This window comes from Saccostrea cucullata, unplaced genomic scaffold (genome assembly GCF_032062105.1).
Source record: "Saccostrea cucullata isolate Sc308-1 unplaced genomic scaffold, CSIRO_AGI_Scuc_v1 ctg8644, whole genome shotgun sequence".
NCBI classification, from domain to species: Eukaryota; Metazoa; Mollusca; class Bivalvia; order Ostreida; family Ostreidae; genus Saccostrea; species Saccostrea cuccullata.
Window position 1 is genome coordinate 11,758 of NW_026926548.1, and position 14,282 is coordinate 26,039.

General features: G+C 33.2%; 2 protein-coding genes across 3 annotated transcripts; one reads left to right on the forward strand and one right to left on the reverse strand.

The window, feature by feature from the left end:
• The first annotated feature begins 1,632 nt into the window (after positions 1-1,632).
• LOC134271997 (uncharacterized) lies at positions 1,633-4,281 on the forward strand. The gene is made up of 2 exons (XM_062754232.1): positions 1,633-2,227; positions 4,274-4,281. Exons 1-2 carry the CDS (start codon positions 1,633-1,635, stop codon positions 4,279-4,281), a joined length of 603 nt encoding a protein of 200 aa, XP_062610216.1.
• A 293-nt stretch (positions 4,282-4,574) lies between these two features.
• On the reverse strand, positions 4,575-13,978 carry LOC134271996 (uncharacterized). 2 transcript variants are annotated; one of them, XM_062754229.1, is made up of 6 exons: positions 13,915-13,978; positions 8,560-8,839; positions 5,692-5,880; positions 5,306-5,383; positions 4,892-4,990; positions 4,575-4,737 (listed from the first exon to the last, which is right to left on the reverse strand). In XM_062754229.1, the coding sequence occupies exons 2-6, from the start codon at positions 8,781-8,783 to the stop codon at positions 4,593-4,595; spliced, it is 735 nt and encodes a 244-aa protein (XP_062610213.1). In that variant the 5' UTR covers positions 8,784-8,839; positions 13,915-13,978; the 3' UTR covers positions 4,575-4,592. The 2 variants fall into 2 exon arrangements, with proteins under 2 accessions (XP_062610213.1, XP_062610215.1); XM_062754231.1 differs by lacking the exon at positions 4,892-4,990.
• Between the last annotated feature and the right edge of the window lie 304 nt (positions 13,979-14,282).

A 14,282-nucleotide genomic window follows, 5' to 3' on the forward strand; every position in this document is an offset into this window, starting at 1 on the left:
TAATCTAGTATTTTAAACCTTCATTTGCTCTAAAAATCATTTTCTCTGCACAAAGAAAAGAAAACGCAGTGACTGAAAATGAAAAGTGTCAAGGGTTTAAGTATTTATTTGGAATACTTTGCAAGACAAGTTTCATAACAATATTAACTTTACATACATGTAACTTTTCATCATGGATAGCCACTTTATTTAAGAGACGGCAAATATATATATATATATATATATATATATATATATATATATATATATATATATATATATATATATATATATATATATATAAAGCACTAAAAAACCAACAACACTGTATATCCTAAATGTCGGATCTACCAAGTAGATACAAGGTCACGGATGGAAATTTATATAAAGCACTAAAATGACCAACGAGACGAACAATAAAAATTGTCAAATTTTCGGGACGCCCTGTCCCTTCCTCAGGACAAAGAAAAAAGTTAAAAAGTCATAAGAACAAAGGAAGAAGAGAAACAAAAACAACTAGCACTACTACTAAATTACTAAACACTAGATATTTACATACTAATTACATGTTGAATCGGAAATTTTTAAGAACACTAATAAAGAAAGAAATCCGGACCGCTATGAAATGCGTCCGGTCTATCGGGTATACTCGGGTGAAGTGCGATTTACATAATTGAACGAATTAATTATGCTAATTAATTACGACAATCAGTAAATCGTACATTGTTTCATTCTCTCAAAATGGGGTAACTTTACTTAATAAAGAATAATCAAAGAAAAATCATATAGCAGGGATATTTAAACATATGAATTATGATCAATTATAAATTTTGAAATATTTAAGGACTTATTATCGGGAAAAAATAATTAACAAAGGCGTAAGCAATACATAGTTATGTGGGTTGTTCGAGAGTTGGTAACGCAAATTAACTGTAGAGTTTACACTAAATTGAGAGAATGATCTTGTTTAGTATGATCAGGAATTGGGTCTAGTTTACGTTCATTCTGGTGAAGTCATTCAGTTTGTTAATACCATTAGGGCGGAATGACTTCAATCTGTGCATCCAGAACTTTTCCTTGCTTTTCCTTTGAGCATCTGTCCATCTTGGGTTATGGTCAATCACCACTACTGTCATGTCCTCCCATTTGTGACCCTCAAGGTTGAAATGTTCCCCAACGGGTTCATTGAGTTTTTTGGTCCTAATGGTCGAACGGTGGTTATTGACTCTCCTGCGGAGATCTCCTGTTTCACCAATATACTGTTTGGAGCAAACTTTGCAATGATAAGATAAATGCAGTTGTCAGTATGACAGGACAAATTCCCTAGTATTTTGTAGCTGCGGCCTGTAACAGGGCTGTTAAAACTGTCTGTGTCAGTGCTGTGCTTACAAAGAAGACATCTTCTGTCAGAGCAAGTTTTAAAGCCCCCGTTAGGTAATGGGTTGTCCAGTCTGGTTCTTACAACCATGTCCTTTAGGTTCCTTGGGCGTCTGTATGCAGCCAATGGGGGTTCCTTAAAGACCTCTGCCATTCGTTTGTTTGAATGGAGAACTCTATAAGCCCAAGAGTGACTGGGAACCTGCACCGGGCAAGTGCGGCGCGCTTGAGTCGTATATTGACGCCGTTGAGTCAGACATAGAGAAGCTCCTTTCAATGCCAGACAAGACTCCCGACAATTTGAGTAAGGAAGAGAGATCTGCCTTACAATCATTAAAAAGTCGGGATGACATTGTAATCAAGAAAGCAGACAAAGGCTCTACAGTTGTAGTACTGGATAAAGAGACTTACATGGCGGAGGCCCAAAGACAACTCTCAGACGAACGTTTCTATAAGAAACTGGACTCTGACCCTACTAAAGAATTCTCCACCGCCATTACCAAAACTCTTGACGATATGTTTGAGAAAAATGAGATTGGTATCAACGTCTATGAGACCTTAAATCCTATTGACTCTAGACCAGGACAATTCTATCTGCTTCCTAAAATACACAAAGAAGGCATGCCAGGTCGCCCCATTGTCAGTGCAATTGGACACCCCATGGAGAAAATTTCTGAATTCATTGATTTACATCTCCGTCCACACGTAGAGAATTTGCCATCCTATCTCAAGGACACCACGAACTACATTAACAAGACGCCCTCTACTTGCCTCCCAGATCATACCCTCCTCGTGACTATGGACGTCACTTCTTTGTACACCAATATTCCGCACGATGAGGGTATCGAAGCCTGTAGAGAAGTCTGGGATAGTAGATCCATACAAATTCCTTCTACCGAGTCCCTTGCTAATCTCCTTGAACATGTTCTCAAGTTCAACAACTTCATGTTTAATGGAGAACATTACCTGCAGGTTAATGGCACTGCTATGGGTACGAAAATGGCACCGTCTTATGCCAATGTCTTCATGGGCAGACTGGAACGCAACTTGTTACTTCAAGCACCATTTAGGCCCCATAGCTGGTTGCGTTTCATTGACGATATAGAGATGAAGTGGGTGGAATGTCGCGAGAGCCTCGAGGCATTCATTACGTTTGCCAACAACTTTCATCAGTCGATCAAATTTACAGTAGACATATCTAATTCGAAAAACGTATTCCTAGATACTACATCTACCCTGATTGATGGTGAAATCGAATTCAGTCTCCACACCAAACCCACAGACGCCCACCTATATCTTATGCCCACTAGCTGTCATCCCCCACACACTTTTAAGGGAGTGCCTAAGGGTCTAGCCACCAGAATTCGACGCATCTGTTCGTCCCCTGCCTTATATCAGGAGCAAAGTGGTCTTCTTAAGTCCCACTTATGCAAAAGAGGCTACAATGCCCGCACCGTACAAACAGCTATTGATGAGATGGCGGAACATGACAGGCAAAACCTATTACACTACAAGGAAAAAGACAATAGCGACAGGGTCCCTCTGGTAACCACATACCATCCCGTCCTTAAGAACCTTAGCGGTATCCTTCAAAAGAACCTACCAATTCTCCATTCAAACAAACGAATGGCAGAGGTCTTTAAGGAACCCCCATTGGCTGCATACAGACGCCCAAGGAACCTAAAGGACATGGTTGTAAGAACCAGACTGGACAAACCATTACCTAACGGGGGCTTTAAAACTTGCTCTGACAGAAGATGTCTTCTTTGTAAGCACAGCACTGACACAGACAGTTTTAACAGCCCTGTTACAGGCCGCAGCTACAAAATACTAGGGAATTTGTCCTGTCATACTGACAACTGCATTTATCTTATCAGTTGCAAAGTTTGCTCCAAACAGTATATTGGTGAAACAGGAGATCTCCGCAGGAGAGTCAATAACCACCGTTCGACCATTAGGACCAAAAAACTCAATGAACCCGTTGGGGAACATTTCAACCTTGAGGGTCACAAATGGGAGGACATGACAGTAGTGGTGATTGACCATAACCCAAGATGGACAGATGCTCAGAGGAAAAGCAAGGAAAAGTTCTGGATGCACAGATTGAAGTCATTCCGCCCTAAAGGTATTAACAAACTGAATGACTTCACCAGAATGAACGTAAACTAGACCCAATTCCTGATCATACTAAACAAGATCATTCTCTCAATTTAGTGTAAACTCTACAGTTAATTTGCGTTACCAACTCTCGAACAACCCACATAACTATGTATTGCTTACGCCTTTGTTAATTATTTTTTCCCGATAATAAGTCCTTAAATATTTCAAAATTTATAATTGATCATAATTCATATGTTTAAATATCCCTTCTATATGATTTTTCTTTGATTATTCTTTATTAAGTAAAGTTACCCCATTTTGAGAGAATGAAACAATGTACGATTTACTGATTGTCGTAATTAATTAGCATAATTAATTCGTTCAATTATGTAAATCGCACTTCACCCGAGTATACCCGATAGACCGGACGCATTTCATAGCGGTCCGGATTTCTTTCTTTATTAGTGTTCTTAAAAATTTCCAATTCAACATGTAATTAGTATGTAAATATCTAGTGTTTAGTAGTTTAGTAGTAGTGCTAGTTGTTTTTGTTTCTCTTTTTCCTTTGTTCTTATGACTTTTTAACTTTTTTCTTTGTCCTGAGGAAGGGACAGGGCGTCCCGAAAATTTGACAATTTTTATTGTTCGTGTCGTTGGTCATTTTTAGTGCTATATATATATATATATATATATATATATATATATATATATATATATATATATATATATATATATACATTTTGCATTGCGAATATAAAAATGAAAAAAAAATTCATTTGAAAGAACACATTTAGACGTATACATTATATATTTCTAGTGTTGTAGTGATAAAATGTTTACAAATAAAGCCATTAAAGAAGTTCAACGATTTTACAATAGAAAAACTTTCACAATTAATCATCTTGCAGAAGTATTATTATGCACAAAACATTGCCTAACAGCTCATTAATAAGTAAACATATTGATACACTTTTTACGTTTGTCTCACCGATTTTTCGTTTTTATATATTCATATAAATACAAGTAATGCAATCGTATATGTGTACAGCAAAACCGCCTGCGGTCTTAAAATATACATGTAAATGTATCTATAACATACATTTATTGGAAATATTACAATATCATAAATAGTCCAGCTAGTACTTTGACTGTTTTTGAACATCTTCTGATAAGTCTGTTTTCTTATAGAATTTTGGTAAATATTTCCCATACGCATGATCCACCGTTGTGTTCTTAGAGGTCCGAGAATGTGTATCTAATAATTGAGATGATGCTAAAGACCTGAAAAACATCGAGTATTAACAATTATAATACGTCATCCAAAACACAAATTATGCATACAGTATTAAAATAAAGTAAATAGTCAAAAAGAGAAGCATATTTTGTTAGAAACAAAAAGAGAGATAAACTTCAAAATTTTGGACGTGTTACTTACAAGAAAGAATTGGACAATGAATTGTCTAGATGTTCCTCGGACTTTATGCTACAAACAGACTTTGTTGCTCTCCCCGTATCATTTATATTGGATTTAATTCTGTAAAAAATAAGTAAACATAACATAGCAAATAAAGTATTGCTCTAGCGTATTGAAGCAGAATTAGCAGTTGTAAAGTACTTAAACTCACTGAAAATATTAAATTGATTCTTGTAGAAGTACATTAACATGTATGAAACTCTTTAAAGACACATTCTTAATTATACTTTTGAAACGTTATTTATAAAGGCTCCATACATTTTTGAAGCTATAAATTATTACAGATATGTTAAACTATATCGTCGCCGTGCTGCTTGTAATACTTGTGTGTATATTGCAAGTATAAAATTAGTATTAAATATAATCATAACTTACTGTTTAGAATTACTCGAAAGCTTCGTCGTAAGTTCAGTGTTGAGGGTAAATATTGATGGAGACGAAATATTGATAGACCTACAAAAAAATAATTACAACTTGCAGATGGTCAAAAATTCGATTATAACACATGTATTCTACAACAAAACAATATCTAGGTAAACACTATTTCCTTGAACAACTTTTGATATATAAAAAAACTTCTTCTTAAAACTGAGATAAACCTGTGATAAATGATTTAAAATTCGAAGATGTGGATAAAATGTACAGTTAATCCCTCTGTAAAATGTTACCAAAAATAGTTAAACATTTAAAACTTACTTTACGAAAGATGATGATCTCATTTACTACCCATTCCTTATTAAAGATTTTAAGGTTTTACTCACTTTGAATTTTTTCCTGTAAGATCTGGTAAAGATGAAGATAAGGAAATAAGTCTATCATCGGATTTTAATGAATATTCAGATGAGCAATACGAAAGCTGTGTGACTTGACTGGTCCTTCCCGAGGAGTCCGAAAAACCGGAAGAAGAAGTTCTACAGGAATCATCGGATGATGTGTCTTCTAAGCTGGAACTGAAAATAGAAAGATTTTTAGTGAATAGTTAAGGGGGGACCTATGTCGTTCTACGTCAAGGCAGCGCTATGTGACGTCACAATAGCGACGTTTGTTTTTACCTGTTGACTTTTGCAACTGTGATATAGGCATAACATTGTTGAAAACTAATAACGTACACAATTTACAAAAAGAAAATTTATTCATCATTAATAACAGTTTTATTTGACTTATGGAGTCTGTTAATATTAGAATTCTCGATCTTCCTTTGGTTAATAATTCATAGCAATTTCTGTTGTGAAAATATTCCTCGATAATATTCTAGTGCAAAAAGAGACAAAATTCAGCAAAGAAAGCGGCTTAAATCAGGGAAATATGTTTAATTTTATAATTACCATTAATAGATTTTCTGGAGAAAACTAAGAAAAAAATTTTAAAATGTACACATACAGGTGTATATTTGCTTATTGATTTATAGTAAATGTAAATTTTATAGTATAAATCCATTCCTAGGTTCTAATAGGTGTTGGACGTATACGGGGAAATGAAAGGGGGGGGGGGGAGAGAACAGAATGAATGGAATGAAGAAGAAAATTTCTCTGTTTAAATTGTTTCTAATCAAAACAAAATACCCGTTTTTTGCAAAATAGTTTTATATTCAGATGTTTGTCAGTGCTTACCTACCCTTTTTAAGTGCAGAAAGGTCAATATTTATGACACAAGAGTACAAAAATACAAGAAAACGTCATATTTCTCGTTTATTTTATCATAAAGGTATACTTTTTTCTTTGTTAAAATAAAGAGATGAACCATTTCTTTCAAAAAATATGAATTACAACATTTTCACACAAAGACTTTTCAAGATATTACCTGTTATGCATGTCGGAATTATAAAAAATACGACAAGAAAAATGGGGTAATACTTACATTGTGTTCCATTATAATTTTTCATGCTAGATGGATTTCAATGAATTTACCTCCATTTTAAAGATACAAGTCATATAATTTAAATAAGAGTTTATTTTGAATATGATTTGACATTTTTGGTTCTTTTTAGCGCATATTTGGGGTAGAACAATAATGTCTGAAAATAATCTATTTTTAGCATTTCACACTGTTTTTGCACTTGCTCCTGTGTAAAATTTAGCATATAAAGGTATTGTTTTTAATACCTAAAAATTAAAAGCAAGTGGTCAGGAAAGAAATGTCAAAGTTTTGAAAAATTCACACAAAGACTTTTTGGACAAAGGTCCCCCCTTAAAAGAGTAGAAAATGGTGTTCGATCTAAAACAGAATTTATGAACGATAGAAATATGTGAAAAGGGCATAAGACATTGACCTCCGGAAATTCCACAGATGGGATCAGGTGCCAGGAAGAAGTAAACATCACTTGTTGACCGCTCACACCAGCCGTTACCAATATATGTATTGCATAGATAGACTCAACTTTTCCTAACAGATTTTTTTGATGTTTCTCAAGTATATTTCTTATAAATTCCACATTTTCTTAGTTCAACTTATTGCGTTGCAAAATGCAGATATTAAGGAAAACAAAATCAGATAAGAATGCCTGATTTAAATTGTTCGTTCGAGTAATACAAAAAAATACAAAAAATACATAAGCTCTATGTAATACATATTTTTTATGGTTCATGTATATTTTGAAACCCTGCATATTTTTTTGACTAAACAATGCACTCAGAAGTAATGTCATACGAATTCTAATTATAAGTCATACGAATTCTAATTATAAGTTGTTGTTTCGACACATAAGCCAATTGTATTAACAAATTATGACATGTTATAAATAACGTGTCATAACAAAAACTATACTAAAGCTATAACATGCATAACGTATGTTTGTTATCAACAAAAGCCATTCTACTATTAACTTCAAGGTTCGGCACGCGACATCAATTGTAATTCCTTAGTGTCATTTAGTAAACATCTATTAACTTCCCTTATTTCAAGGTCATTCATAAAAGAAAATAAAAGTACATACAAGTCTTGAAGGTTATAAAATGGATTGGCACTTTACTTTGATTTGTATGTTTCTTAACTTGTAGAGTAACTCTGTAATTGTATTAAAAAGAAGTTTCCCGAACTTAAGTTTAAAGAAAATTAAAGATTCCCGAACCGTGAACTTGAGACTGTTTTCAAACTTTATCTCGATAAGAAATAAATTAACAATCTGAAGACTATTTCCCAACTAAAGCACCATAATTGAATAAAGCAAAGGAATTTACATTTTAACTATATATCTGAAACTTTCAATGTTAACGTTCTTTCTACTTTAGAACTGGTAAAAATTAAAGTGGTTTGTCTTCTCAAAATGGAGAAGGCAATGGTTTTCTATTGCCGTTATTAATGAAGGAAAGCTTGTCTTATGCTATTAATTTGCTTAGAAGTGTAACTAGTCAAAAAGGATAAATTTTAGGATGTCAAATGAAATTTTAGTTTAACTTTAAAAAGGGAGAGAAATTTGACTTTTCTGCTTTAATGATAAATGGCAAAAAATGCATGAAAAATCTACCACAAAAATTATTTTAGTTGTGTCTTAATATGTAATGTTTCTATAACCAAATTGGGATTTACAGTTTATATGGAACAAGTCTCACGATCGTGTTAATTGATTAACATTTTTTCTACGCGGGAGTTCTCCCCCCTTTGATGTTTGATTTTCAATAAGAATGACTTACTTTGTTGAATATTTATCATAATCCTTCTTCTCCTCTTCTATGTGGTTCACACGGTCCCTGCACGGCTGTTTCAGAAGTCGAAGAACAACGGCAAGCACTACCAAGACAACTAATGTCGCCACTGCTCCGATTAACACCCTGTCTTGTATGCTTAACCCTTCCTCTGTTTCCACAATTATTGAAAAATGAGTTTCATTTCCTGCTAATGCCCACTCGCTCTCCATGCTTTCCGTACTGTTTTAGGCTATTATTAAATTTTTTTTGTCAGTTGTGTTCTCTTCTGCAAAAAAGTAAATTTGTGTTACAGGATAATTTATTCATTCGTTTCATAATGTGTCTTTTTTCGAACTGTGGCTTGTTCTGTGGTTAATAAAATGACACAAAATCTACAAATAGTTATTTTATTAAAATGAACATTCTTTCGAATCATTAAAAATTAAACTTCAAAGTATGTCTGTGAATTAACAGTTTTAATACGCTCGTAAATAAGAGAAAGGTGGGAAATATATAGTCGCTACACTGTACATTAAATTTGGCTTTCATTTACCCAATAGTTTGATTTTTTACAAAATATGCCACTTTCATTTATATTAACAATCATTAATTCAGGGGGAATGTGTAAATATGGTAACTGCTTTTGATTTAGTTAAGATTTTTATGTTTCCTAAATTCGGAAAGTTAAATATGACATAAATATCACAAAGGGGAATTTAAATTTAATTTTTTTTTCAGAAAAGCGTCGTAATTGTTGAATTAGTTTTTATTTATAAATTATTTATTTATCTTACAAATAACTGCTCTTTTTTGGTGCTTAATTTTGAATGCGTCGGTAAGTTTTGTTGACATCAGTTAAACCATTTAAAACGACCCTTAATTAAACCTAATTGTTTTATTTCGGTCGTCACGCTTTGTTTATTGTCTGTAGAACATCGTAACACTTGACGTAGTGTTAATTATTCAAAATATGTGACGAACTAGTTCTTCAACGGACGCCTAACAAACACTAGTGCATACAGGTTCACGGTCATGAATCAAGTAATGCTACGTTTGGCAACACAAAAAGAGCTGTCTAAAGTCGAGCATTTTTTTTTTTTTTTTTTTTTGCAGGTAACTACTTTTCACGCCCACTTTATGTAGGTGTTAATACTATTTTAATCAGTTTGATGGATTTTACATACGCTTGATTAGCTAGAAATCGATAAATACTTTTTTACAATAAGGACTAACTGATTAGCTAGAAATCGATAAATACTTTTTTACAATAAGGACTTTAAACAATATATACCGTAATTATCCAAATTTATATGATATTAATTAAGTACTAACAGTATTCATGTACTAGAGGATTTCTACTTTTCTTGTTTCTGTTTTTATGTATTTTTTAACTTATAAGAAAGGACATTAAAAGATATTATCACAACCTTTATTTTTGATTAGTCCGCCTGCCTAACTACATGTATGACCATGCTAGAATAACGAAAGATTTCAAATTTGGCATAATGTCCCTCTAAAACGAAATATCATAATGTCTTATCTCACCGTTCAAAGTTTCAAGACTCTGACTTAAAGCTCATTCTATAACGAATTTTTCCCCCGGGAATTCTATAAATCATGTTTTGTTAAAGAAGGATATGTACACAAATTACAAAATACAAAGCTATAATTATGCAAATAAAAACTTGTATAATATCGAAAACAAAAGCTGAACGGATGTAGTTCCTCCCTCCCAAAAAAAGTCTGACATAATTTTTTTGGCTTCGCTTTTTAGGAGTTTTCGCAAGGCAGTGCAAAGATGTGCCTGCACAATTCGATCAATTGGATTGTCATCGAAAGAGCTGGAAAGGTCACTAACAAAGTTCTGCCATTTTTTTATGTCCCAGTAGACTTCTTGTGAACTTAAGGTTGATTGAATGGTAGATTTCATCTTGTGGTGCCTTCCCAAACTGAAAATATTGGTTGCTCAGATATAAGAAGGTGTTTAGCAAGGATGATGACGAAGAACACAAATTTTCGAAAGATAGAAGTGTTTAACGCCGAGTCGGCAAATACCTTAAAGTTTGATATCGGAGGAATTCATCCATATCGACGTAACGAAGAACAGTATTAGTCTATTACTTCAACTGCTAATTTGACACAAACGTCCTTTAGTTCTTCTTTGACCCCAAAGCTATATGAATAAGTTGATGAAAAAGGATATTGATAGTCTTGTTTTCAGTCATTATTTTGCAAATTCATAATGTGCTATAATGACCTTGTCAGCAAACACAACGATTAATAATTCGAACATTAACTGATAATTCCCATACAAATTGTTAGGTGATTATTTTCACACTAAATAGTCTGCAGATATTATACACTTATCAACTGGTTGTGAGTGGGATAGCTCTTTTATCAAACCCGCGACAGGGAATATTCCCCGAGGGCTTATAAGAAAGGACATTAAAAAATATTATCACAACCTTTATTTTTAATTAGTCCGCCTGCCTAACTATATGTATGACCATGCTAGAATAATGAAAGATTTCAAATTTGGCATAATGTCCCTCTAAAACGAAATATCATAATGTCTTATCTCACCGTTCAAAGTTTCAAGACTCTGACTTAAAGCTCATTCTGTAACGAATTTTTCATAATTCATAATTTGCTATAATGACCTTGTCAGCAAACACAACGATTAATAATTCGAACATTAACTGATAATTCCCATACAAATTGTTAGGCGATTATTTTCACACTAAATAGTCTGCAGATATTATACACTTATCCACTGGTTGTGAGTGGGATAGCTCTTTTATCAAACCCGCGACAGGGAATATTCCCCGAGGGCTTGCCCGAGGGGAATAGTTCCTGTCAAGCGTTTGATAAAAGAGCTTTCCCACTCACAAACAGTGGATAAGCGTTTTATTATACTGATGTACGTGTATAATTTTTTTTGAGGTTTGAATTTTTTGGAGTAAGATAATACTGCAAGGATAATCTGAAATCCTGATGACGTCACAATGCTACTGAAGTCATTATGACATCATCAGTCAATAGATTTATCGCGTGAAATCAAAATTGGCGGCAAAAATTGCATGAAAATTTACCGAGGGTGGATAGCAAAAACTATACCCCGGGGTATAGCTTTGCTATGCACGGACTATAAAAGATAGTTATTTTACCTTTTGAACTTTATATAAGAAACATTTTAACAGAAGTATAATAATCATTTTTATTACCTAATCCAATAAATTTTGTTGTTTTATTATAAATTAAATATTTTCATCTATTCTGTATGTGTTTTCAGTTTTTCTTATCTTTTCAAACCGATCTATTGACTGGCGATCTATTGACCGGTCAATAGACTGCACGTTCTATTGACCGGCAGCGTATTTTGGAAAAAACCGATCCGGGTTTCAAATTTAGTTGTTTTGTAACACTGCACAGACATGGTAAACAATCATCTTATTCGATCTTTCGACATTGGTTTTAAAAATTGTGTGATTTCAATGGTCGGATATTTTATTTAATGAGAGTTACTTTTAATTAATACACTGTGGGTCGTTGAGACCGGTCCTTCGGGTGAGACCTCTATCAACCGAGGTCCCGTGTCGCAGTAGGTGCACTGCTGGCATGAAAAAGGTCCCTCTCCACCGGCAAGTGGTGGCCACTGGTGGCGTCTCCATATGAGTGAAAATTTTTTGAGAGGAATGTAACCAATAGTCATATGAGTGAAAATTTTTTGAGAGGAATGTAACCAATAGTCTATACAATCAATCTTTAATTAATATTAAAGATGCACCATATCTAGGTATACATTTACAATATGGTACGGGAACCTTCTGTACTGAATATACAATTGTGAACACTAAAGGATTCGGAAAATAAAATTAGGTAATAAAACAATTATTTAATGCCTAAACAGTCAATAGACCAGAAATTTTTTCCCTCGGTGCAGGGAACAGCTCAGTGTGTTCTATTGCCCTCAGGCTATAGAACACACTGAGCTGTTCCCTGCACCTCGGGAAAATATTCTGGTCTATTGACTGCTCAGGCATTAAATAATTGTATATTATTCAATCATGACAAGGACGCAGGTTGAGTATGACCGGTCGGCAGGGGATGCTAGCTCCTCCATGGTACCTGATCCCTACTCTGATGGTTTATGAAATCCGTGCATGATCTGCTCATTATGTTTTACTTTAATACCCCTTTGAGCATTATTTCTGTTTGTCATCTTCATATTTTTTATTTACTTAAAAGATATCCAAAAATATTACATGATTGCATTCAGAAAATTAATACACTTTTAGAAGCACTTTGACCTTGCATAATAAAGAATAGTAAAACGGTTCACGAAGAAAAAATAGAAAAACTCTCTGACTCAGATTTAAAATATTTTCCAGGTACAAACCTTATAAAAATTCATCTTAAGAAAAAGTTGTTTCATGCATATGAGTTACGAATATTTCTTTGCAAATACCTTACTTCTTTGTGAAAAAAAAATTATGTTTATTCGACAAAAATGTAGAATATTGCTAATTTTACATTTAAACATATTGTTGCAGAAGTATTGTTACATGTGACAAATGTACATTACATGTGGCAAATGTACATTGCAAGTGGAGAATGTACATTACTTATGGCAAATGCGAATGGCATGACTATATATGGCAGATTTGATGCTGATTTTCTATTGTCATATTTATTGATGTCAATCCCACACCAACATTTATTAGTATTATTTAAAAACCGCCAATCTTAAAGAAAAGTTTTTCAGTGTTGCATCGATCAAAGGTTATATCTTTTAACATTTATTTATACGATTAAATGAAAATTTAATTTTACTGATAGTGCTGCTTATTTTATTTTAGTTTTTATAGTTTGCATTGCTCTTTTTTAAAACTGATGCCATTGTTACATATTTTCTTTCTTTCTAACCTTTATTATTGCCTATTTTGCATTTTTAAATGCCCTTTTTTACATTACGAATATATAAAATGAGTGCTTAGGAAGATATTTAGTAGATCCAGAAAAAGTATTTCAGACAATGAATATTTGTGGTTTTAAATTGAAACGTTTTTGTTTTAACGTGGTGTTTAGAAATAGAGAGTTTACAAACAAAGCGTCATCTAAATTAAATGTAATTATTATTTTTAGGTGTTCATTTTTCAGTGAGAAAAAATGCAGTAATATTATAGCCATGTCTGTTTGATTATTGAACGGAGTCTATGTTTCTGTATGTTTTATAAGAGAATACGTTTGCTTTAAAAAAAATCGAGTGTTAACTACTTTATAACAGTGTGTTTTCATAATCAAAAATAATACCATGTGTTTCATAAAATTAAATTTTCCTTTTTAATGATTTATACTTACCTTTCAGAAGATAATTCCTTTATAACTTGATGCATAAAACTTTCAACGAAAACTGAATCTATTAGCATTACAGTGCTTGTATTGAATGCAATAAGTTGTACTGCTATAATTGTCCCGATTTAATAAACATTATGAAAAGGGGGTCACTTTTTGCAAGTCAACTGAGAACGACCATAAACCAAAGCAGTAGCACATTATGTGGTTTCGTGACAGCTGTATATAAGTCTTGGGAAACCGGTTTGGTCTTCTAATTTAAGTAATGGGCGGTAAGAACAAGGGTTTGCATTCATGATCCAAAATTTTTGAACATAAATCAGTTTTTATTTATGAGGGAAACAAAACACAGATATTATACAAAAGGGCGGGGC

What these genes read in the sequence shown, in the direction of transcription:
- LOC134271997 (XM_062754232.1), top strand. Translation starts at nt 1,633, where the DNA reads ATGCCAGACAAGACTCCCGACAATTTGAGTAAGGAAGAGAGATCTGCC.
- LOC134271996 (XM_062754229.1), bottom strand. Translation starts at nt 8,783, where the DNA reads ATGGAGAGCGAGTGGGCATTAGCAGGAAATGAAACTCATTTTTCAATA. An exon ending in TATGATAAATATTCAACAAA is followed by an intron (nt 5,881 to 8,559) that starts GTAAGTCATTCT and finishes TTCTATTTTCAG; the next exon opens with TTCCAGCTTAGAAGACACAT. An exon ending in CTTTCGAGTAATTCTAAACA is followed by an intron (nt 4,991 to 5,305) that starts GTAAGTTATGAT and finishes TATTTTTTACAG; the next exon opens with AATTAAATCCAATATAAATG.